The sequence below is a fragment of the Zymoseptoria tritici genome, chromosome 9 (assembly GCF_000219625.1).
Source record: "Zymoseptoria tritici IPO323 chromosome 9, whole genome shotgun sequence".
NCBI lineage: Eukaryota > Fungi > Ascomycota > Dothideomycetes > Mycosphaerellales > Mycosphaerellaceae > Zymoseptoria > Zymoseptoria tritici.
The window spans coordinates 466969-491123 of NC_018210.1; the positions used below are offsets into that span (position 1 = coordinate 466969).

Sequence of the window (24155 nt, forward strand, 5' to 3'; positions counted from 1 at the left end):
AGTCTCAACCACAACGGAAATGGTGATGGAGATCTTCCACCAATGTCTGGAACCCGAATCTTTCCGATCATGCTTCTGGATTGAAATGTTACGACCTGCTTTCTCGACTTCTCCTGAGTAGCCGGATACAGACGACAGGGCTCACTTGGCCCGTGCCAACAGACCTGTGGCGAACAGCTCTCCGGTGCGCTGACCCGAAGAGAATAGCGAGGTTGATACCTCCACCCTTGCAGGCCACGTGCCAGGACCATGTCCGCGTTGACAACGCCTGTGTAGTTTGCCACGGTCGGACCTGGAAATGAGAGCCTATTGCTTCAGAAGCGGGCTGAATACTTCAATGGAGTGAATGTAGCTCATGTATAAGCGACGAGCCGAAGTCGATCGCTTTGCAGCGAGGCGATGAGCGGGAAAGCCGTGAAGGAGCCGTGAAGGAGTAACAGGGCAATTGACGGCTTTTCATAAAGCGTTTCTTGACCCAAGTCCGCCGACCCTGAAATGCCTGTACGACATCCCTGATCTGACAATTGTGCGATGAAGCACTGACTCTCTGTATTTCTTCACTGATGAAAGTGGTTCATCTTATGCGAGTAGCAAAGATTCGCTGCGTGGGTGAGCTTTTGGAATTCTGTACGTTCCTGGTCAGCCGCCAGCAGCATTCGGCGTGACATTTCGATCGATGTCATCGTCCACTCCTCTCGTTTTCACCGACGAGTAATTTGGTACTTGGGTCGTTGGGAGTAGTCTCTGGGGGGACGAAAGCGTTTTTGCCGCTGTGGACCATCGTCAGAACACGCTTCTGGAATAGATGTCCACACTCCAGTGCAGACTACGCACTCCAAGGCGCCAGACTCCAATTCATGCAGTGCAATTTGTACGGGATCAAGGAGGGAGGTTCAGTCGAATTGTCTGTCAAATAGAGTTCCGGATAAGGCCCTGCTAGCGTCCTGCGGGATCCCTGAAGTGGCCGCGGCTAAAAACGCGATTCCGTCGCGTCTCCCCGGAGATCATTTCGTGTTTGTCGAAATGTAAGATCCATCGCTTTGCCACACAACGACATTGAACATCATCGCGGGCATCGAAATCAGACAAAATTGGCAGATACACCACACATTGACGTCCATCTCTACCGCCAAGCGACATCAGACCCTTCGACACGACTCCGGCCGGCGGTGACCTCATCCCTTGGGTGAAAGCAGTGAGTCAGATTGAATCTCATTCACTCTGTCAAAAGCGGCAACGTACATATCTGCAAAGCGGGGCCTCGCTGCGGTTCAAGCATCGGCAGCAAACATGGACCCAATCGACCTCACCTCTCTCCCCGAAACACCTCCTCACAAGAAGCGCAAGGTGGCACCGCTCGTCCCAGTCTTGCCCCGAATGTCGAGTTCCGACTTGCTCGCCCAATTCGGCGCTCACCAGTCTCCCGCATCAATTCGGAAGATGGATCGTGAAACCGCTGGGCACCGCCTTCGTGGTACCGCGGCAGTCTCGTATGCAGAATCTCCGACATCAACCGCCGAAAACTCTCCGTCCAAAGCATCAGACTTCGATAACACTCCTCAACCATACAACAATGGCTACAACGACGTGCGCAGCGATTCTGATGATAGCGAAGATGAGCTGGCGGAGGACACCATCCATGCGGTACCGCGCGGAACTGCAGCCCCTTCTCGTGAACTCCCGCCGCGCTCCAGACGAGCGAATGTCAGCTACGAAACAGTCGATCACACGACGACGAAGAAGAAGTCTTACCGCAAGTCGAAAAATGGCAAACGCAGCAAGACTTTATTGACATCCGACACCACGCACCCCAAGCAAGTCAAAGCAGAGACCGCGCGCGGCAAAGTGCGAGCAGACATCGCCGCTTACACCAAGCCGAAGAGGGATGCATTCCTCCTGGCCAACAAGTCATACTTCCAACCTCTTCTCCCCGAAAACAGCTACATCGACAAACTCGAGCGCATCAATGCCATGGCTGGGCAGGACGAGCCAGAAGAGCACCCATATGTCAATCTCACCGAGCAGCCGAAGGAGGTCACAGCTGTGATGAAGCCATACCAGTTGGAAGGTCTGTCATTCCTCGTCCACATGTACGAGAATGGTGTGTCATCCATCCTGGGTGACGAGATGGGACTGGGAAAGACACTCCAGACACTGTCACTTTTTCAATATCTCGTCGAGAACAAGCCCACCACCGGCGAGCATCGACCAAATCTGGTGGTGTGCCCGCTCAGCGTGCTGTCATCTTGGATCGCCGAGTCACGGAAGTGGGTGCCTGGTCTGAATGTTGTGCGCTTCCACGGACCTGTCAACGAACGCCTGCGCTTGAAGCAAGAGATGCTGGAGAAGAAGACGAGGTTCGACAAGACGCACGATCCAGAAGACCGCGTGGATCTGGTAGTCACAACATACGAGACCTTCACTGCGGAGCAGATGTGGTTCAAGCGAGTCTTCGTTTGGCGGTATTGTGTGCTTGATGAAGGTCACAAGATCAAGAATGAGAAGTCCGACATCTCATCTGCTCTCCACGGTCTCAGCGCGGAGTATCGCTTGTTGCTCACTGGAACCCCTCTCCAGAACAACCTCAAGGAAATGTGGGCTCTCCTACATTGGCTGTTCCCGGAGGTCTTCACCATCGACACCGCCGATGAGTTCCGCAAAGCATTCGACCTGACCAAAGGAACTGTCTCTACTACATTCATGGACGATGCTCGTCGTCTGCTGGAGCTCATCATGATTCGTCGGATGAAGAATACCCCCGGTGTCAACCTTGATCTGCCGGAGAAGGAGGAAGTCGTGCTCTTCGTCCCACTCACGCCTATGCAACGATTCTGGTACACTCGCCTCTTGACCAAAGATAACGGCACCCTCGACGATGTCTTCATCGATGCGAAGGCCAAGGAAGAGCAGGCATTGAAGCAAGAGCAGAATGACGAGCAGATGCTGCTACTGGAGAAGGCCAATGCTGCACTGGGCAAAGCTGAAGATATGGATACTAGCGATATCTGGGCGGAAAGCAAGGCCATCATGCAGGAAGCACTTCAAGTCGAAGAGGAGCCCGATACGCAGAAGAAGAACGCTTGGCAGAAGTTGATGAACCTGCTCATGCAACTTCGCAAGGTGTGTATCCACCCGTACATGGTGCCCCACGCTGCTCCACCGATGTACGATATTGGCAATCACATCATGAACGCCTCAGCCAAGTTCATCGTGTTGGACAAGATGTTGGAGGAACTGGTTGTCAAGCAGAAGAAGAAGGTCTTGATCTTCTCTGGCTTCACTCGAGCGCTCGACTTGGTTGAAGAGCTCCTTCACCTCAAAGGCGCCAACAGTCACGATGCACCATTCCGCCACGCACGTCTTGACGGCAGCACCGCGCGTGCCCAGCGTAATCTCAGCATCCGCATGTTCAACGACATGCGTTCCGACTGCAATGTCATGCTGCTGTCGACTCGCGCTGGAGGTCTCGGCATCAACCTCACCTCCGCCAACGATGTCATCTTCATCGACGATGACTGGAATCCACAAGTCACCCTCCAAGCCGAAGCTCGTGCTCACCGTATTGGTCAGAAGAACAAAGTCACCGTCTACAAACTCTGCACTCAGGGCACTGTTGAAGAGCAAATGCAAGGCCGCATCCGCAAGAAGCTCTACCTCTCTGCGAAGATCACCGAGAGCATGCGCAATCTGCACTCGGAAAACAATGCTGACAAGAAACGCAAGCGTCGCTCCCCCAACAATGCCGTCGCCAACGACGACGACGCTCCTCACCTCGACACCGCCTCGCTGCAATCGCTCATCCGTCGCGGCGCGCAAACTCTCGCTCGTCCGCAGATTCAAGTCAGTGAACTGCTGAACTGGGATTGGGCCACCACCCTCCAGAAATGCAAAGACCAGCCCTTCGACATCACCGCGGCCCCCACCTCAACTACTGATATCGAAACCCCTGCCGTCGATGAGCAAACCTGGCTCTCCTCCATGGAAAAGGTTCAAACCGCCATCTTTGACGGGAAAAGGCACCAAAAAGCCCTTCAGGCCGCCGCCGCGCTCCCAACAGACCTTACCCGCGCCGACCGCCGCGTGGGCAAGAACACCACCGTCGAAATCGACGGCTTCATGATCGACAAGAATTCTCTCCTCTGCGCGCATTGGGAAGCCGTGCCCACACTCGCCGGCAAGGATCCACGTCTCGCATCTCCGAAGCGGGAGAAGAGGGAGCCTATCATCCATCAGGAATTCTGCCAGTCGTGTTGGGTGGGTCCGGACAGTAAGCGTGGCGAACTTCTCGACTGTACTCGCTGTCCTCGAATCATCCACCAGCACTGTATCCCCGAGGGCAGTCTCACGGGCGGCATCAGCAAGAACTGGACATTCACCTGCACTCAGCACGCTTGTCGAGACTGCGGCGCCAAGACCTCCGACGCTGGCGGCGTCATCTTTCGTTGCCGCTGGTGCGAGGCGGGATACTGTGAGGATTGTCTCGACTGGGACAAAGCCAACCTCGTCGGCCACGAGTTGCCGGAATTCGGATTGCTGAACTTTGGACGTGTCACTCAAGCATTCTACATTGAATGCCACGGTTGCGTGGGGAGGTGGGAGGTGGATCCTGCGGACAAGAGAGAGGTGGAGTTGCAGAAGGGGCGGATTGAGGAGCAGTGGGCCGAGGCGGTGGCAGAGAGGGAGAGGGAGGCGGCGATGGACTCGGAGGGTTTGCAGATGGGCGGTGGTGCGGGTGTTGAGTTGCAGACGCCTGGGACGATCAGTGAGGCTGTCACGCCGATTGGTGGCGGGTCGGTGATTGATCTGACGGGTGAGGAGGTGGTAAAGGGGAGTGGAAAGAAGAAGAAGACGCCGAAGAGTGGTGCGAAAGCCACGCCGAGGGGTGGGAAGAAGATGAAGTTTTGAGCAGGGCTTTGGCCTGAAGAAGAGATCAAAGAGTCGGACAGAGCAGGTCATTGGACTTGAGCCGATGGACATGGAGTTACTGGAATGGGAGTACGCAGAAGCGGAAGCACGAGAAGGAAGAGCGGACTTCTTGACTGATGATTAGGACTGCATTGTAGCTTGAAGTCATTGCCACGATGCAAATGCCATGACGTGTGCTGTCTCACTGCGTCTTCTCTGAATAAATGCTCTCCCACCTGCTTCCGTCTGCGCCAAGCTGGACGACAGTCATGTCCCCACAGAGGCCAGAGGAGCTTTCAGAGCCATCAAAGTAGGCCATCGAATATTGATGTCTTGGCGGTTGAATTTTGATTGGCGGAGACAGTACCGACTTCTGTTGGCCACTTCTCTCTTGGAAAACTTTTGAGCATCGCCTTACCCATAACATTCGCCGCCTTGGCTGATCTGTCCGCCGCCGTTGCATGCGCTGTCGATGCACTTCTTCATGATGGACATGGGTTATGAAACCTCGGATCAGCATCTGGCCCGACGTACGCATATGCTCCGACCGGATTTGAGTCATGATTTCTCATTTGCTATCGTTCTGGTAAGCAACAAGATCGAGTTGTGCCATTTCTCGGCAGAAATTGGCTTGCCGTTTAGACTCATTCTCGTTTCGCTCTCTTTCATACCTTTCTTTCTATCTTCTGCATCCATCTCGCTCTAACCATACCTACATCCGTCTCTCCTTCCTTCAACCCACGGTACCCTTCTCATCATGAACTCGACCCCTGTACCAACCCAATACGGTCTCATCTGGGAGCCGGAAGTCTTCGGAAATCTCTCGCCCCGTTGGTCCGCCGAGCCCTCCATCTCCCAAATCAAAGCCCTCTGCCGCCAGCACCTTCACCTCGACCCAGAAGAGCCCTGCACGGCCACGCTCCACGAACGCGGAGGTACCAGCATTGTCTACACCATCGAAGCGCTGGCTAGGTCTCCCGGCAGGTGGATAATCAAGGTCTGCCTGCCCGTCGACCCGGGCCGGAAGACGAGGAGTGAAGTCGCTACGATGCAATTCGTCAAGGAGAGGACTAAGATCCCTGTGCCTGGAGTGCTGGCGTGTGATGTGAGCAATCAGAATTCGTTGGGCTTCGAATGGAATTTGATGGACTTTATGCCGGGGACGGAGTTGACGAATGTTTGGCTGGGATTGGAGTTTCAGCAGAAAGCAGAAGTGGTGAGGCAGTTGGCGAGGTATCAAGCTGAGCTCCTGCTCCTTCCCTTCGACTCTCATATGATCGGGAGTCTCTATCCTTTCTCACAGAGCGACAACTCTTCCGGCCCTGGTACCTCTCCGTACATCGGTCCCGTCGCCTCTCATCGATTTTCGTGGGGCCCAACCCTCTCTGGTCAGCAAGATAGTAATGCCCGTCGAGGACCATTCAAGAACAGCCACAATTGGCTCGCTGCCCGTCTGCAGCTCATCATCGACCATCCCCTCGAACCGCGGTCGAAGGGTACACCCCCCGCCGACGCCGCGTCGCAAGCGCCGAGCCTCGCCCATCGTCTGCTCGCTCTTCTGCCCTCCTTGTTCGATCCAGAGAAATGCGGAGAAGAGATAGTCCTCCACCATGCCGATCTCCACGAGGGAAACATTCTCATCTCTACATCAGAACGAAAGTCAACCTCCGCCACTGAACCCACCATCGACAGCGATCCAGTCATCACAGCCCTCATCGACTGGGAACACCAGATCCTCTCTCCCTTCTGGCACGCCATCTCACCACCCTGCCTTTTCGACGGCAAAGTCCGCCTCTCTCCACCTCTCGCTTCAGACTACCCTCCCGAGCCTAGCTCAGGTGATGGCTCTGACAATCCTGATAACTTGGGCAAACCATATGCATTCTGGCAGCACACGCAAGAATACGAGCACGGCTTACTCCGCTCCATCTGGGAGGAGGGAATGAAGAGTCATCTTGGGGAGGAAGTGTGGAAGAGAGTGTGGACGAGCGAGGAGGCGAGACGGAAGAGTGACTTTGAGCTTGCGATTTGGGTGGCTGATGGGCCGGCGGAGGGGAGAAGAGTAGCGATTGTGGAGGAGTGGATTGGGCGGTGGGAGAGGAGTGGGTGGACAGATGGGAAGGGGTTGTGGGAGGAGTTGTATGTGGTCTCGTGAGGGTTGTGACCTGGGAGAAGACTGTCGAGTCAATTGACCCCTCACGCATCTTCATTCTTCAAGCCTTGCGCCAGTGAGCCCGACGACAAGGCAGTGAGAACTCCCATATTTGGAAGCACTCTATGAGTCCGCAAATATGATTCAGCGAGGTAGCGAAGGTTCAGGAAACTTGCATGAGTCCTTGCGGAGCAAACAGCAATTAGACAGGCTGGTTTCTCCAGCGCCAGCTTCGGAAGAAACTCTACGACACTGTTCCTCATCTTGTGGAGGATGTTCGAGGAAAGTATATCCACTCATACCTGACGTTATACCTTCGACTCTGCTGATTTCTTCTGCCGAAGCGTGGCTCTTCTAGGAACGCACAATAACCTATAGGCCCTAACGACGACATCGAAGCTTGGGCGACCTGGGATCAATACAGGATCTGTGAGCGTTTGGCCTACGTCGCCGGTAGTCCCGCAGCATTGAGAAGAGCAAGTCCGGGTTGGAGAAGAGCCAAATGTTCACCCATGCTCACACCGAAAAGAGCGGAGCAAAAAGCCTTCTACGAGATTGATCAAGACAACGCTGCCGCGTTGTCTATTGACGAGATGCGTACCGGAGGACTTTGCGAGTTGGGCCGTCTGGATGATCCAGGCAACTGGAGAAAATCTGACAATCACATGTCAAAAGTGTACGTGAACTGCGGCTTTGCGGCGCTAGTGGGCTGGTTGGCTGTTGACTTTCAACTTTCGGTTCAGAACGTACGTTCGTCCTTCAACACCTCGATTTGCACATCTTCGCCATCCTCGAGAAACCTTTGCGCATTGCCGGCGCAGCGCATATCAAGGCTCGACGAAGGCTGAAGTCTTCTCAACCACCCGCGCACCACCTCGAGTCGAAGCAAGTAGAGTCAATACTGCCTTAACGCAACATCCAGCAAGCCGACACAATGACTACACTGCTCGATCTCCCCGAGGAGACCATCGCCAACATTCTCTCCCTCGTTTCCGAAGATGGACCTGTCCCGATGGTCGGCTCAGGAGATTATCCCCCACACAGTGCTTCATACTCAGCCTACTTCAACGCTGCGCTCACGTGCAAAGATCTGCATCGCATAGTGCAGCCAGAGCTCTACAAATTCGTCGCTTTTGATGGAAATCCCTATCGAGTCGGACGGGACGGGTCTCAAGGCGGCCATGTGGACATGCACAGTTTCTTGCGCACGCTGTTCGAAGCGCCACACTTGAGGAGATCTATCCACGAGATTCACATCAAGCATTGCTCTTCTCTGATGAAAAGTCAGAGTCGGACTTCGCGCGTCTGGCCGGACCGATCACCGCCCATTTGGGAAGCGGAGACGGTTCTCGGCGAGGCTTTGGCGAGCTTGTTCGAAGAAGGGGGAAGCGACGAGGACGGAGCCGAGGCGGAGAACGAAGGAGGCGTTTCCCTCCTGGGCCTGGAAGAGGTGTATGGTGGAACATGACAGGGTAGCCAGTGAGACATGGCTCAGGTCTGATAGAGGAAAACGAAGAAGAATAGAGGCGGCGAGGTCGGAATATGGAAGGTGCGAAGGTCCATGCCGAGGATCTTGCCGGCAAGAGATCTGCTTTCCAGAAGCGTTAGCAGGGAGAAAGACATGGAGCAACGACCAGAGCTGGGGTCGCACCGCCTGTGCTGGAGGGAGAGCGTTCTGAATGATTGAAAGCGGATGAGACCTTTCCTCGTCGCAGGAGCCATGTTGGAGGAATGGAGAGGCCCAGTTTCCGCGAATTGTCTTATCAGCACAGTGCCAGAGTCGGAGAGGTATGACAGACGAGGCAACAAGTCAGCGAGGTCTTTCATGCAAGGCAGTGATGAGAACGATGCCATACCGTGTCTCACCTTCAGACTCTCCCGCTTCCTCTTTTGAGCACCTCATTTCCGCCGATGTATCATAGATGTCCACTGCCACATGTCCTTATGCTCTCGAGCTCGCGCCGTTGCTCTCGAAGCTGTGATCTCTCCCACCACATGTCGGAGTGCCTGCAGGTCAGCATTTCTAGATCATTCGCCGTCCGGGAAAGCGAAGCCAGCAAGTCTTTCGTTTGCATGTGCAATCCGCGCTAGCTGGTCGCTGATCTGTCGCCGACGCGAAAATCCCGGTTTCATCGAATTTTCATCAAAACAGCAATCTCTCATCGTGCAAGATTCTTCTCGACTCACCCGCATGAGTTGTGCAGGTCCAGTACCCATTGCAAATTGAATTCTGTGGGACGGCTCTCCAAGAACCCTGCGCGCAGCACAAGGAACCGCAGCTTGCAACCTTTCATCGACCGCCAAAATGCCGTCTCTCCTCGACTTACCGGATGAGCTCCTCTCTCCGATCCTCGCACTTGTCTCCACCGCCCCCTCCGACAAGAATCCAACGGAAGTCCTCATCGCCTCTTATGGAACGTACCACGCCACCGCATTGACCTGCAAACGCCTTCACTTCATCACCCGCCCGCTGCTCTACGAACGCATCACCTTCGCCGACGGCAACGTACCAGATTCCTTCTGCATATCGAGTCACCGGCACGTGCGACTCCTCGCTCGAACGCTGTGCGAAACGCCGCATTTGAGGCCGCTGATCCTCTCTCTGAGCCTCCACCGGTGCCTTGTGCCGCCGTACGACCCAGCTAGGAATGCAGTGGGCGACGTTGCCAAGCTTCGCAGCCTGGTGAAGCAGGTGGTCGAGTGGGGCATGGAAGATGACAGGGTGATTGAGGTCGGGAAGTGGACATGCCAGGCGGTGTGGACTGCGGTCCTGATTCTGCTTGCGCCAAGAGTGAAGCACTTGTCCGTCGATAGGGATGAGCTCGAAACGGGTTTGCGTTATGGTCCACACTGGAAGCCAAACTGCCTGGACGAGGTGATTGGCATGCTTCAAGAGACGCTTGATGCTGAGCGATTGACAACACCGCTGGGGAAATTCGGCATGGACGACATCCGGAGCTGCGCTCTCGACAACGTCTCACCGGTTGTCCTGGGGGGCTTCATGATACGCCCGGCAATGCGCGACGTCAGGGCGAGCTTTCTCCATCCGCGTGCTCGGTCGTGGCTCAGAGCTCTGAAGAACCTCCCGGCTGGCTCGAACGACGTAACATCGATAAGCTTGACCGATGCCGCCATTCGACCGGAATGGATGCACAGGGTCATCGCAAGTTGCCGCCGCCTGAGGAATCTACGCTATGAAATCGTCAGTGCAGACTTCATTTCCGGTCCACCAGTCATGCATCCGGGACTCGTCGCTGAGGTTTTGAATACCCAACGTACCTCACTGGAGACCCTTCGGATCATCAACTCCACAGACCGTGGCGATGCATTCACTGCCCGCACAGGGACTCTGTTCAGGTCCCTCGCCACCTATCACGCTTTGATCCACCTCGAGGTCGATATCCAGGCTATCACCGGGCAAAGCGTTCTAGGCGGCCACGATCTGATGAGTTTCATGCCTTTGAAGCTGAAGACGCTCAAGATTCAGACCCTCGACCTCGCGGAGAAACTTCCAGACATGATCGCCCAACTGAGCCCGATGCAAGACCAATTTTTGGACGAGCTCACCATCTCCTGTCCCTTGGCGATTCCGGGACCGATCGATCCCTCGCCACCGAGTGCACACAACGCAGATTGCTTGATCGCCCTCAACAAATTGGGACCGACCAAGTACCGCGGTCAGGATGTGTATATTGAGCATTGTCGCGGCAAACCGATTCGGAATCGAGAAGACCGCTGCCGGGGCCGAATGGAGGTACAGTGCCGGAACTTGCAAAGACCTGGTTGTGCAAGGCTAGACGACGTGGCTGCAAGACTGAGAGGCGACGGGATCATGCGCATGATCAGAAGCCAGGTCCCGCAGATGTGGGAGGAAGAAGTCGTTCTCGGCGAGGCTCTTATGAGCATGTTCGATGGCGTCGAATCTGGCAGTGAGGCCACAGGAGGCGGTCGTTGAAGGGGCTTCGAGCTCAAACCAAGGAGTTCATGGGATCGAGGGATGGAGATAAGCAATCGTGTCTTTCGATTCGAAGTATACTGCAAAGCGAATGAGAAGGAAATGAGCTGTTGAAGCGCTGATTCGACATGGTGCGCCAGTCGTTCGGTTCTCAGATCTTCAACGGCCTTTGCAGTCTTTTTGTTACCAGGAGCAAATGAGAGAAAGGCAAGCGATGTAGCGAAGACGACGAAAAATGGCAAGAGTAAAGTCTTGCATTCAGATTAGAATGAAATTGTTTCGTACCGCGTCAAATGTTCACGCCACCTATCATCGACGGTCTCGTATACTGACCCAACTTCGCATCAGCGCGAGCGACGCAGAGCTTCGATACCCGTGACCACGAGCGCTGTAGTCCTCGAGGGAGGTCAGATCCTGTGATCGGCCCGGAAACGTCGAGGTGCGCTGCGTGATGAAGCTTGCCATCAGCACAAAGAATTGCCTGCTGGTGAGGAGCATGTGTACTGTGGTTCATGCTGGAGATGGGGCAAATGCATGCATGATGCATGAGACAAGGAGAGAACACGTTTGCGACGTTCATGCGGATTGACGAGACTTGTCATCTCACCTCCTGCATGACGCCTGACATCGCTATTTCGGATTGCCGGAGCGGTCCCGTGCCAAGCTGTGTCGTCGAATATTGACGGCCTTGAATCAATAAGTCCTTCAAAATGAAGCGGAGCTCCGTCCGGCCTGAAACCGCGAAGTGGAAAAATCGACCAGTACGAAATAATTGCTACTCATCAGCATCAATGAGAATTGATTGCTCGTTCGTTCATTGACAAGCAAACTGACCGACGAATATCTTGCTCTTCTTCTCCATCTTCTCGACCACCATTGTCACCATCGCGTCCTCGGGCCGCCATCTTCTCAGACCGAACAAAACCACGATACCATCTCTTCGAGACATCATCAACACCACAACTGCACTCATCAAGCAGAAAGCAAGGCGAGCAGCGCAGAGCAGGTGACTCGATCATTACTCCTTTGTGACGTGAGTGGACGGGTCATTCACGCAGGAACCAGACAGTCACAAGCTAATCGGATTTAGGTTGACTGTGAAAAAGCCGACCTCTTCTTCGTCGGTCTAACTTGGGTCGACAGCAGACGACCAGCGAGCTACCAGAGACAGGCCGTTGCTTGTCTTTCTGGTCCTGGCTTTGTTCGTCGAATTTTGCTGGCAGCTCTTGTGTTCGTCGTGATATTCTGGCAGGCCGAAGATTCAAAAGAACCGACACTTCTCGTTGCACCGCGGCCCGGCACTGCTTTGATCATCACTGCACCGGTGCCTGCCTCCGCAATTGATTGACACAGCTCTCACAATTCACGACACCTCACTTCTTCGACCGACGAAACACACACACCCCACGGCCTCCGCTGTCGGTGTCACTGCTCCACGAGGTATGTTATACACATTTCTTCTGCATCTCCTGCAATCACCACTGCGCTTGTCCTCCTCTCACCTGACCTTCCACCCGACTTTACGCCGCAATGTCGTAATGAAGCCGATGGGCGGGCGAGCAGGGTCAAGCCGGAACTGCCAAAAAGCACATGCCTCCACATTTGAACCTTGCCCGAACTCGACCTACTCCCAAATCATATACCAATCCTTGACCGTCTCTCGCTTTTTGCTCTTCTGCTGCACACACGACCACCTTCCACTCTACCTCACCTTCGTTACACACCTCAATTCGGCGGTCCTCATGAATCTTCCCGCTGACCACAACACCCTTCAGGCCGCTGTCGTTCGCCCGCACCTCCCAGATCTCCAAGGAGCTGCGTGGCCATGGGCGGCTCCACCGACGAGTTTCCTCTGCTGTCAGCTCTCGGGTTGTACGCTGCAGATATCCGAGGAGATGGTAAGTTGCACCCTCATGCTACGTGACACGTCGGACACGTACAATCATTGTCGGTGACCTTGCTAATCCTTTCTCCACAGGCAATTGCCTCTTCAACGCACTTTCCGATCAGCTCTACGGCCACCAAAATGAGCACGCCAACATCCGCTCACGTGTGATCTCCTACATGCGTGAGCACGCCGACTACTACAAGCAATTCATCGACGTCAACCCCGGCGGTGGCATTCGTCGCAATCCCAAGCGAAAGGGTGTCAATGTCAACACCTGCACAAGCTACTCCAACTTCTCCGCGCCCACCCAAGCCGACATCGACCGCGTCTTCGACAGCCATCTCGAGAGTATGGCAAGAGGAGGCACATACGGAGACAATATGGAGATCACCGCCTTCTCGTCGGCATTCGACTGTGACGTGAAGATCTACCAACGCGACTTTGCATACGTCGTGTCTGGTGGTGAGGATCGTGACCGTCCGGTGGCACATATTGCATACCACGTCTGGGAGCACTACTCCTCCATCCGCAACCTCGAGGGTCCGCACACCGACTTGCCGAACGTTTCACCAAAGGTCCTCTCACCACAAGAGGAGCAGATCCAGAAGGAGAAATTGGCACAAGTACCTCACGTGCAGCCATGGCAGATTGACGTCGTGTCGAAGTCCCTGCCCTTCCTCGCCGATAAGCCTACCATCAAGCGAGCACTCGAAGCCGCGAAAGGTAAAATCGACATCGCCGTCTCCAACCTCCTCGACGCCGAAGAAAACGGCAGCAACTCCTCCTCTCATCAAGAATCCTCCTCCATCGAACGCGACCTCGACTCCGACGATGACCACGACGTGCCGAACAAGAAGAAGCAGGATCGACGGATGTCTCGTGCTGCACGTGCACTGAAAGAGTTGGAGCCATACAACAAGCCTCCAATCCCAAAGAGCTTCGCTGTTCAAGACCGAAGCCAAGAGTCGTTCAGCAGCTGGGAGTCCGAGGCTTCATCGACAAATCCTGCACCATCTTCACAAGCGAGCACCACCAGCACCTCGGCGTCATCGACCACCCTCATGCCCGACACGACCTCAACCTCATCGCCCACGAAGAAGCCTACCGTCCGGCTAAAGCTACTCCCACCTCGCCCTCCACCGAAGAAGGAAGAGCGTGTGACTGCAAGAGACAAGAAGGACTTTAAGAAGCAGGCTCAGAAGGCGGCGAGAAAAGAGAGGCAGCTGGCTGATGCACATCAAGAGCATGGAAAGGCGAAGAGCGGCGTACACCTGACGCTACGAGCAAAGGACGACTCTGGGACACGTGTCAATGGTACTCCACCCGTGGAGACGCTGAGGACACTGTACATTTGAGGGCGGCTAGGATTTGAGAACGATTTGCATGGCGACGGCAAAACGAACGAAGCGACATCACACTGCGATACTACACGACACACCACATAGATGGGATTTGACGACTTGGCGATCATGGCCGGGAGACCGAAGGATAGACACCCTCCCGGCCCGGCGTAACGAAAACGGCACGAAAGGAAAGGACAAGAGACATGGCGTTTGGAGATAATGATGCATTTTATCGGGCGCGCAAGAAGCGGAGAGAAGACGCTCATGGCGATGGAGTTTACTGGCTCACACGAGCCCAAAGCATGGCACATACAACGGCGTTTACGGGTCCCAGAAGATGGACAGGAATTTTGCTTTCACAGAAGAGGAGACAGGAGAGGAGAGGCGGATGGGAGACCGACATGTGGCTCCCTTTGATTTTGTCGTTGAACGCGAGATACCCCCCTCGTTGCTACTGCATTACAATCGCATCGAGCTTCGGCGATGACAGTATCTGCTCTGAGATAATACAAGAGGTTCGACCTTGCTTCGCTTCTCTGTTTCGTCTTGTCACGTTTTCCCCATGTTCTCTCGACGCATGCCAGAAAAGCTTCCCATGGTCGGGATCGGCAGGCCAACTTCGTGAAGAAAGTCACCTTGACCCCACCACGATCATCCAACTTCCAACTTCATTCACGTACAAACTCGATATAGGTATTCCTTGAAGCGCACACGGAACGAAGACTCCCGATTCATGCGACTCTGTCAGTCTTCTCCAACAACATTCCCCAACCACACACAGACTAACGCCCTCCAGCACCCGGATGGTCACGGATTAACAGCACCAGCATCCGCAGATCTCCCACTGCCCGCATCTCACTCACAACACCTCGCCGACCCTTCCACTCCACCGCCGCAATGTCCACACCAATCGGCACCCCCCTCGCCTCTTCCACCCCCGCCGCCGTCGCCCCCGAACTCCTGCAAGTCGAAGCCGCGAAACGCAAAGCCGCTTTCCGCGCCGTCGCCGACCACTTCGACTCCTCCTTCCGCTTCGTGGGAATCGGCTCCGGCAGCACAATAGTCTACGGCGTCGAAGCCATCGCCGCCCACCTCAAATCGCACCCTCCACCCCCGGGGCACCTAAACTGGTTCGTGCCCACGGGCTGGAATTCCCGAAAGGTTATCGAAGCGGCCGGTCTCACGCCCATAGCTTTCGACTCTCTACCCGCTGACGTGCTGCTCGACGTGGCATTCGATGGAGCGGACGAGGTAGACGCGGACCTGAATTGCATAAAGGGAGGAGGAGCGTGTCTGTTTCAAGAAAAATTGGTCGCGAGGAGGGCGAGGAAGTTTGTCTGTATCGCCGACTACCGCAAAGATCAGGAGAAACTCCTCACAGTCTGGCCCACAATCCCCATCGAAGTCGCACCCATCGCGCACGCCAGCGTAATCCGCGAACTCAAACTCCTCGGCTCCCCGGCGCCCATCGTCCGCGAACACACGCTCGCGAAAACCGGTCCCGTGCAAACCGATCAGTCGTTCTACATCATCGACGCGCCGTTTCCGCAACTGCAAAATTCGCAAGAGGTGGACGAATTGGCGAGTAATATTAAAGCGATTGAGGGCGTGTTGGAGGTGGGGCTTTTCCATGGGAAGAATGGAATTCAGACGTTGAGGGAGGGTGGACAGGGAGGGCAGAAACCTGTGGCGGTGTATTTTGGACTGCAGAATGGGGAGGTGCTGGTGAGGAAGAGTAAGGAGTGGGAGGAGGAGGAGAAGAGGGCGGGGGAGGCGAGGGAGAAGGAGGCTTGAGGGGAGCAAGGGGAGAGTGTTTCGGAGGATTGTGGGAGGGTGGGGAAGCAAGACTTGAACATTGAAGCATTTTGAGAGCTGCGGACGACATTGCACCTTGGACGCATACTCACGAGCGACAGTCTGAAAGTCGCCGGGTCGAAATCTCGGACCAATCTTGACATTGATGGCTATCTTACACACAAACTCCATGGGTCGTATTATCCTGAAATCGAGGCCAATCACTGTTCATCCTCGCATGCCCAACCTCTCTCTCAGGGACATCCGCGAGCGGCCTCTGCAGCCCGTTGTTGACACATCCTCGAATGCTGTGAAGATCGAAGGAAGATCGAAGGATACCTTACCCATGAGATTTACATATACCCCGCCGTCGGCAATTGGTGGTCGGTGTTGACCCTTCCACGCTCTCGCATGATTGACTGCCCGGCGAGCTAGACTAGCATCCCGGAGCGCTTCGCCTGATGCTGAAGTCGGCGTGAGCTGGGAATGAGTGAGGGCGGGACCTGGTGCTTGGTGCCTTGCACTTCAGTATGCATATGTGTGTTGTCGGAAAGAGGACAATGTTTTGCGGGAAAAATGAGCACTGGGAAAGGTGAATCACACAATCAATATCTCAATCGATATATTGACGGGCTTTGGTTGACCACGCCACGCTAGCGTCGACGCTCGGCGCTAGCGTGCTCGAAATTGGTGGACGGCGCTTCGCTTCACGCTAGCGCGGTGAGCACGCTCGCGAGCGTGCTCAATATTTGGTGCGAGCGTGCTCAATATTTGGTGAGCGTGCTTAGAATTTGGTGATCGACGCGCTTCATGCGCGTTTGTTTCCGATGATGTACTTTTGTATCTCGACATCACCTTTCGATCCTCGCCATCCTTCGGTCAGTTCAGTCGTTCATCGTCAACATGGCCACTGATCCAATGGAGGTGCCTCCTCCGCTTCAAGGCCCGACGGCGAAGGAGAAGAAGTACGATCGTCAGCTGCGTCTTTGGGTATATTGCTCGCCTTCGTGGTGCATCTTCAATGACTGACCTTGATCTCGCAGGGTGCCAACGGTCAAATTGCATTGGAAGAGACACACGTCCTTCTCATTCAGGGCAGCGGCCCAGGCGTCACTGGTATCGAAACCCTCAAAAACCTCGTCCTTCCAGGCATCGGCCATTTCACGATTCTCGATTCGGCGATTGTAGATGAGGCGGATCTGGGAGTGAACTTCTTCTTGGAGGATGCTTCGTTGGGCAAATACAGGGCGGAAGAGACGGTGAAATATCTGGTCGAGCTCAACCCGGATGTTGCAGGTCATGCCATCACAGAGGTATGTCGAGAGAAGCCATGCTCGCTGATACACTGATGCTGACATGCAATACAGCCTCTGGAGTCATGGGCACTCAAGGACAAAATCTTCACACCCTACACCCTCGTCCTGGTCGCAGCACCTATCGATCCTACCATCCTCAAACTCATCGCAACACACACCGAAGCTCTTCAAATACCCACCTTCCACTTCCACTCGCTCGGATACTACTCACATTTCTCCATCGGCCTACCTCCAGTCTTCCCAATCGTCGACACACATCCAGATCCGACTGCAACAACAGACCTACGGCTGACGAAGCCATGGTCGGAGCTCACGGGGTTTGCAAGAGAAAAGACAGCGAACATGGAGAACATGAACGGCGAGGAGTTTGCACACATCCCATACGTCTGTCTGCTGCTACATTACCTCGAGCGGTGGCAGTCTGAGCACAACGGATCATTACCAGACACATACAAGGAAAAGACAGCATTTCGAGATCTTGTTCGCTCCGGCAGTGGTTCAGAAGAGAACTTCGACGAAGCCGTGGCCGCGGTCCTCAAATCGCTCAACCCACCCACTCCACCTTCAGCCGTTCGCGAGATTCTCTCCGCACCCGAAGCTACCAAGCTCACCGCATCCTCTCCACCTTTCTGGCTCATTGCCAATGCGGTCCAGACATTCTACTCCAAGCACTCTCAACTCCCGCTCCCTGGCGCTGTTCCTGACATGAAAGCAAGATCCGACACATACATCCAACTTCAAAACATCTACAAGCAGAAGGCCCGACAAGACTGTGCGGAAGTCATCTCATCCGTCCGGGAACTCGAAGCTCAAACAGATCGAGCGCAACACCTCTCCATTCCCGACGCAGAAATCGAAAACTTCTGCAAAATGGCCGCACATATCTCCCTCGTCCGTGGGCAACCCCTGCGAGTCATTCATCCCGACGCACCTATCTCCTTCTCGGGCCGCGCAAAGTTCGTTGTGCAGGAGCTCACCAACCCTGAGAGTCTCGTCGGTCTCTACATTGCCTTCCTCGCTTGGGACGAATTTGTGGCAACGCACCACGCTGGCAACCAGACCCTCACCCCACCTGGTCTTTCGGACACGAGCTTCGAGGAGGATTGCTCTCGCCTGACGGGTATCGCACACAAGATGATCGACACTGCGATCAACAATGCAGGAACACGCATCGAGGAGCCCGAGTACAGTCAAGCGAGGAGTAAGGTGGAGAAGTGGTGCATTGAGCTGACCAGAGCAGGAGGTGGCGAGTTGCACAACATCGCTGCCTTGACGGGTGGTCTGATTGCGCAGGAGGCGATCAAGGTCATTACGAGACAGTATGTGCCTGTGCAGGGAGCTTGCGTGTTTGATGGTGTGGGGAGTCGGACGTGGGTTGGGCAGTTGTGATGAGATGGGAGCAAATACAGACGAAGACAACGGCCACCAGATGACAGCCACCAGAACCGAGTGACAGGAATCTTCGGCGATGTGTAAAAGGGAGACCAAGGCATGGATCTCACGAGATCAAAGGAAATGATGTGTAACGCGAACATGAAATACAGGCTATCATCGTTCACCGCTGTCGGTGATCTACATATCTTCCTTCAGGATCGCATATCAAGCGAAAGCTCTGAGGACACAAATGCAAGAAGCTGCATGCCTGAATCTGCCCTTCCCGTCCGCACTCCTGCTTTGTTGAAAAGGCTGGTGAGCCTCTTTCAGTGATCTATCTCCTTCTCAACAGCACCATCTCGAGAATACCGTTCATGGCAGAACCTCCATGCTGCTCACGTCTCTACGCCGAAAGGCGTCCGCGAGCGCCTCAACCTCCTCCTCCGACCACTGTTGCAAGCCTCTGCAGCGGAAGATGACCCTATGACAAGAGCGATAATCGCCCACGTTCAACACGACAGGATATCGCTCGAACGCAGGATCGTAACGACTATTGTGATCATAAACTATCTCGAAGAATTGCCGGTCTGAAGTGCTGCCTCCCCAATTGTCTTTGGGAGGCAGAGTGGCCTCAAAGCGATCTAGACCTCGGTGCTGAAGGGTCTTGAGCTCGTTGATGAAAATTTCCAGCGGAAACGATACGGAGTAGACGTGGATGACCAATTTTCGAAGGGTGGAGGGCAGGGATCGGACAGCAGTGGAGATGTTGGTCTGTCCTTGGTTTCCGACCAGGAGCTGCAAGTCGATCTCGAGTGACGTAAGGCTGTGAAAGCCTGATAGGGAGAACTCGTCGTTCGCATCCCAAAGGCGGCCCTCATCTTCGAGATTGATGATCGTGAGGTCGCGCAGGGTGGCCTTGTGTGGGCTGAGGGCAGCGTGCAAAGCCAAGGTACCGACTTGGTAGTCAAATGGCCCTTGACCGATTCGTTCCATCTGTATGCGTGGGCTTCTTGCTGCGTAGCTGAACTCGTGTAACACACTACAGGTCTCGATTAGAGCCGTGATTGTACGAGAGTTCAGGTTGCAGTCCAAAAGGTCCAATGACTTGATCGAACTCGACCCCTTGGCCAGCGGCCACTTATCATGTGACATGTTCCAAGAGACACCGCTGACTTCAAGTCGCTGAAGAGACGAGAGGCCCATGACTGCTGGGACGGCCCTCAAAGACCCTTCCGGTGACATGAATTTGCACATCGGAACACTCGCGTAGTCTTCGCATAGCTGTAGTCCGTCGATCTTGAGCTCCGTCAAATGCGAAAATGCATCGGAAGGAAGGTGCAGCAGGTTTTTCCTCGCCCAGAACATTACCAACGGCACTCCGACGGCCATTTCCTCTCGACCTGAGTTCCAATAAACGCCGACTTGATGGATAGCCACTGACTCGACCTGGGTCGACATCATCAAAACAACCAAGACATCAGGCCGGAATCCCAAGATTTCATCGAAGCCCGTGGCAAAGGCTTTTGCCAATGAAGCAACATCGGCCTCGCTGTGCAATTTTGACGTCAGGACTTTCTCAAATTGCAACAAGTCCGCGGAATCGCGCTCTCCATGCACAGCGTCACGCACATCGTAGAGCTGGTCCCAAGACTCCAATAGAGGCGACGAAGTAATCTTCCGAATCAGCAGTCCAAGATGAGGTGCTGCGCAGAGCGTACGCGCAAGTTGGCGAGTCGATGTGAGCGCACAGCCCTCCGCTGTCGGCCGGTCGAGATGGACTTCTGCGTACAGGAGGGGCCGGGTTGCGCGGAGAAGGGTCTTGCAGGTGAGGCACAGTGCGAGGAAAGCGCTGCGCGAAGATCCGTCGGATTTGTCTGCGGCCATGATGACGAGAAGGTGATCGATTAACTCCGGCGGAAGATCAAGAAGCAGGAGCGGCATCTTGACGGGCGATGGAGCAGTGGACTGTAGTGGCGAGGGCATAACGAGCGCACGAGACGACGTCTCTGAGGTCATTTCCGGGAATGATACGCTGCCAAGCTCTGTTTGTGAGTGTCCAACGGTATAGATCGGACAGTCAGATGTCACGCAATCCCGGCGATATGGCAAAGTGATGCTGGCGATGAAGCGGCGTGTGTTGCTTCAACAGGACGTGGAGATTGGTCAAGAGCTGAAGTTTTTGCGTCTTGATTGAGTTCACGTTTGCTCGAAGGCAATTTTGAAGTCTCGTTTGATACGGCTACCTGCAGCTGGGAGGATGAGTCAGCCAATTCACTTTGAGACAACGCTAGTTGTCGATCCTCACATGCCAGAAAGAACTATTTACACCACCATGTACAAAGATGAGAGGAATGGGACATGTAGGAGGGAATCGTCTTACATTCATCGGTTCCCCCAGATACAAAGGCGGCATGACATTTTTAAGAGTGCTTGAGGTCAGTTTGTAGCTCGATTCGTGCATTCGAAGAACGAGTCCTGCGGAATTGCGGAGCGCAATTTGCAGTGTAGCAACATATGCAAGTCATCAGCACTCGCCGCTTTCGACAATATATCATTACATCAAGACCTTTACCGCGCCATCGCATCTCAATTCAAAGCCTCAAAACAATGAGCCATAGCTTTTCGAGCGAAGATATGTTTCGCTGGACAACCATGATCCCAGAGACTTCTGTGGACTGGCCCAGCATCCCCATCCCGAGCTCACTGTTCAATCGGTACCACCGCCGTCCTGCACCCCTTCGCCTTTCAAGATGCTCCCAAAGGCCCTGCCCATCACGCTCTCATCCTCCCAGACATCAGGACGTTGAGCGTCGACCAAACCAGCAATTTTCCGCCAGCGATCGAGGATATCAAGTGGTTGAACTCAGACTCCGACCACTGCTGAAGCTCCCAGCACATGAACGTCACCCTCATGCCACCCTTGTAGGACTCGTACCGAAGGAAGAAACGCCGACCTTTGCTCGACATGTTTTCGACGTTGCGGAACATAGCGTGGCTGCTGCGGTAGAGAAAGTCACCGGTTGAAGACATGTAGATATTCGGGAAGGTGACTTCGAAAGACTCCACGCCTTTGGCTTTGAGGCTGTTGAACTGGTTGGTGAAGATGACGAGTTCGGATACATGAAGGTAGGTGTGGATGGTGAGATTCTTCAGCTTGATGGGTAAATCTCCTACAGCTTCACTGAAGACAGTCTGCCCATTATTGCCCACCAGCAAATGCATGTCGAGTTCGACGGTCGTCAAGGCGTTGAACTTGGAAAGAGAGAATTCATTCGCTTTCACACACCCAAGTCGCTTTCTCTCCGAGAGTTCCGAACCCGGTATACCGTATCTTTCACATCTCGAAATGCATGCTGCGCTCTCCATTCATCTCACCGCAAGTCTGCGCCGTCCCTCGTCAGCTATTCCGTTCACTCGGTCGACTCCTTAGCAGCTTTCCCGTCTTGACCCAATTATAACGAGGCCACCACGTCTGCAATCTTTGCAACCGTCTCTCCTTCATCTGCGCCGTCCGTCTCTTCGAACATGCTCGTCAGAGCCTCGCCATATACGGTCTCGTCCTCCCAGACCTGCGGAAGTTCAGCCTGGTACGTGAGTACACCCCACACGCCATGATCCCACAGCATATCAGCCGTCTCCCGAACGTTGGGATATGTGCGTGTCTGAAGGCTCCGAAGCTGAAAGTCCATACGATCCCTCCCGCTGTTAAAGTCAAAGCCGTAGCGGTGCTTGATGAGAAGGTCCTCGCCGCGATCAGGCTTCCCAATGAGCTCCTGGACGGGCTTGAAGTAGTCCATGTTCAGGATCCTGTCCGGCCGGAACCTGTTCTCTTTGTCTGTCGGGCACGAAATGATGAGCTCATCGAGTCCGCGGTCTGCCAGTTCGCCCAGATCCCAAAGGAGATCCGGAACGCAGTGTGCCCAGGCATACGTGTGGTATGTGAGAGTCTTCAAGTTCGGCGGAAAGAAGTCCAGGTCTGGTGGAATGTATCCGATGCGGTTCATCCAATACGTGTTGTCAGGCATGCCGAAAAAGGCCTCCTCGTCGATCTCAAGATCGGTCAAGCAGTGGAATTCTGCCAGTGAACCAAGAGCGCCTCGCGAAGCGTGGAAGACGTAGCCAGCTTCTGTGGCGTCGATGATTCGCAGCGTCATCAGCGAGTGTTGAAGTCCGTCCAAGACTGCCCCGATCGTTTCTGGGTTTACCGTCTGCGGGTGGTGCTGGCTCAAATTCGGAGGCTGGACAATCTTGTAAGTGAAATTCTGCAAGTTTCGACAGCCTCTAACAATCGTCTCCATCCAGCGAGGATCCACCATCGAGTCAGTCAACTCTAGCGAGGTCACCCCACTCGGTCCAGCGGTGAACTCTGGAACAACATGCCACTTTGGATCCCGGTGGAAGAAGCTCGCCTTGACTGTGCGCAGCGATGGTATAGAGATGATGCTCGCGAGTTCAGCAGGCGAGAGGTCTTGGAGATTGCACGTGTGCAAATTCTGCAATCCCATGTCCTCGATGGTCGGGATTGATTCCTTCGCCCGCGCAGCTTGAAGATGGCGGAACAGCACGCTCACAGTCTTGTTCAAGCAGTCCCTGCCCACAGACCCGCCATGGAATCGATGACGGTCATCGTCTTGCCAGTCCATGTCGAAGCTCTTGACATTTGGCGCCAACATCATCAGGATCGTCACGTACGCCGCCTCGCAGCCCCACTCGAGCGCGTGCATGATTGATTCACACAATTCTCCGCCTCCCACAACGCGCACGATCGTCTCGCGGAACAGCTCTCCATTCACCACCACCGGCGTGTGCTCCCAACGGCGCGACCTGCATCCCGGAAGTCGAAGCCCTCGAATGAACCGCGCCAGGTATGGCTTTTCGCAGAGAGTGCGGACCAGCCGGTGCAAATCCACGGATTCGTCGGTGTACCAGTCCCGTTCTGATACGCGCCAACTTACGTGTTCGGTTGTGATGAAGGTGTAGAGTAGAGGTCGAGCAACGATGGAGAAGCGTTTGCAGATGCGTGCGAGGGAAGAGAAAGTCTGATAGTTGGCGAGGTGGGGGTGCTGGGCTGAGGGCTTGTTGGCTGGAAGAATGTCTTTTGGGATGAGCTGGAAGATTGAGGTGATGAGTTCGTCTGGCAGCTGCAGGAAGGGAGGCAGCGCCGTGGACGACGAAGCTTCGAGTCCTGGTTCTGCCATGTTGCAGCACAAAGTCGAGGTGGTGAGTGCGCAAGCAGGCAGCGTTGATGTGGAGGTCGTGCGCAGGCTGTAGTTGCGCAAAGGCGTTTCGAAACCTGAAGTTCTGTGTTCCGATGTTGCGAAAGGAAGAGAAGAGTTTTTGAAGTTGTGGATTGGATGCATACATCGAAGACAGAAGCTCGCTAGCGTAGCCTGCTGGAATTCACGTAACATTCACCTACGGGCTTGCA

At 54.6% G+C, this 24155-nt stretch overlaps 9 protein-coding genes across 9 annotated transcripts; 7 read left to right on the forward strand and 2 right to left on the reverse strand.

The window, feature by feature from the left end:
- Nucleotides 1–1848: 1848 nt before the first annotated feature.
- Nucleotides 1849–4584, forward strand: MYCGRDRAFT_20574 (chromatin remodeling complex WSTF-ISWI, small subunit; the record flags this gene model as incomplete). The annotated part of the gene is made up of 2 exons (XM_003849262.1): nucleotides 1849–2877; nucleotides 2959–4584. Coding segments are annotated over 2 exons (2655 nt in total), but the record flags the coding sequence as incomplete, so codon positions are not given.
- Nucleotides 4585–5662: 1078 nt separating this feature from the next.
- On the forward strand, nucleotides 5663–7461 carry MYCGRDRAFT_75353 (uncharacterized protein; the record flags this gene model as incomplete). The annotated part of the gene is made up of 1 exon (XM_003849263.1): nucleotides 5663–7461. The coding sequence occupies one exon, from the start codon at nucleotides 5663–5665 to the stop codon at nucleotides 7058–7060; it is 1398 nt and encodes a 465-aa protein (XP_003849311.1).
- On the forward strand, nucleotides 7458–8929 carry MYCGRDRAFT_105666 (uncharacterized protein; the record flags this gene model as incomplete). Its single annotated transcript, XM_003849264.1, has 1 exon — nucleotides 7458–8929. One exon carries the CDS (start codon nucleotides 7992–7994, stop codon nucleotides 8523–8525), a length of 534 nt encoding a protein of 177 aa, XP_003849312.1.
- Nucleotides 8930–9362: 433 nt separating this feature from the next.
- On the forward strand, nucleotides 9363–11012 carry MYCGRDRAFT_95582 (uncharacterized protein; the record flags this gene model as incomplete). The annotated part of the gene is made up of 1 exon (XM_003849265.1): nucleotides 9363–11012. One exon carries the CDS (start codon nucleotides 9363–9365, stop codon nucleotides 11010–11012), a length of 1650 nt encoding a protein of 549 aa, XP_003849313.1.
- Nucleotides 11013–12837: 1825 nt separating this feature from the next.
- MYCGRDRAFT_95583 (uncharacterized protein) lies at nucleotides 12838–14255 on the forward strand (the record flags this gene model as incomplete). Its single annotated transcript, XM_003849266.1, has 2 exons — nucleotides 12838–12910; nucleotides 12991–14255. 2 exons carry the CDS (start codon nucleotides 12838–12840, stop codon nucleotides 14253–14255), a joined length of 1338 nt encoding a protein of 445 aa, XP_003849314.1.
- Nucleotides 14256–14942: 687 nt separating this feature from the next.
- On the forward strand, nucleotides 14943–16037 carry RKI1 (ribose 5-phosphate isomerase A; the record flags this gene model as incomplete). The annotated part of the gene is made up of 2 exons (XM_003849267.1): nucleotides 14943–14984; nucleotides 15040–16037. One exon carries the CDS (start codon nucleotides 15141–15143, stop codon nucleotides 16035–16037), a length of 897 nt encoding a protein of 298 aa, XP_003849315.1.
- A 918-nt stretch (nucleotides 16038–16955) lies between these two features.
- On the forward strand, nucleotides 16956–18742 carry MYCGRDRAFT_75359 (uncharacterized protein; the record flags this gene model as incomplete). Its single annotated transcript, XM_003849268.1, has 3 exons — nucleotides 16956–17027; nucleotides 17081–17350; nucleotides 17414–18742. 3 exons carry the CDS (start codon nucleotides 16956–16958, stop codon nucleotides 18740–18742), a joined length of 1671 nt encoding a protein of 556 aa, XP_003849316.1.
- A 357-nt stretch (nucleotides 18743–19099) lies between these two features.
- Nucleotides 19100–20611, reverse strand: MYCGRDRAFT_95586 (uncharacterized protein; the record flags this gene model as incomplete). The annotated part of the gene is made up of 1 exon (XM_003849751.1): nucleotides 19100–20611. One exon carries the CDS (start codon nucleotides 20609–20611, stop codon nucleotides 19100–19102), a length of 1512 nt encoding a protein of 503 aa, XP_003849799.1.
- An 888-nt stretch (nucleotides 20612–21499) lies between these two features.
- MYCGRDRAFT_95587 (uncharacterized protein) lies at nucleotides 21500–23925 on the reverse strand (the record flags this gene model as incomplete). The annotated part of the gene is made up of 2 exons (XM_003849750.1): nucleotides 21500–21979; nucleotides 22195–23925. The coding sequence occupies 2 exons, from the start codon at nucleotides 23923–23925 to the stop codon at nucleotides 21500–21502; spliced, it is 2211 nt and encodes a 736-aa protein (XP_003849798.1).
- Between the last annotated feature and the right edge of the window lie 230 nt (nucleotides 23926–24155).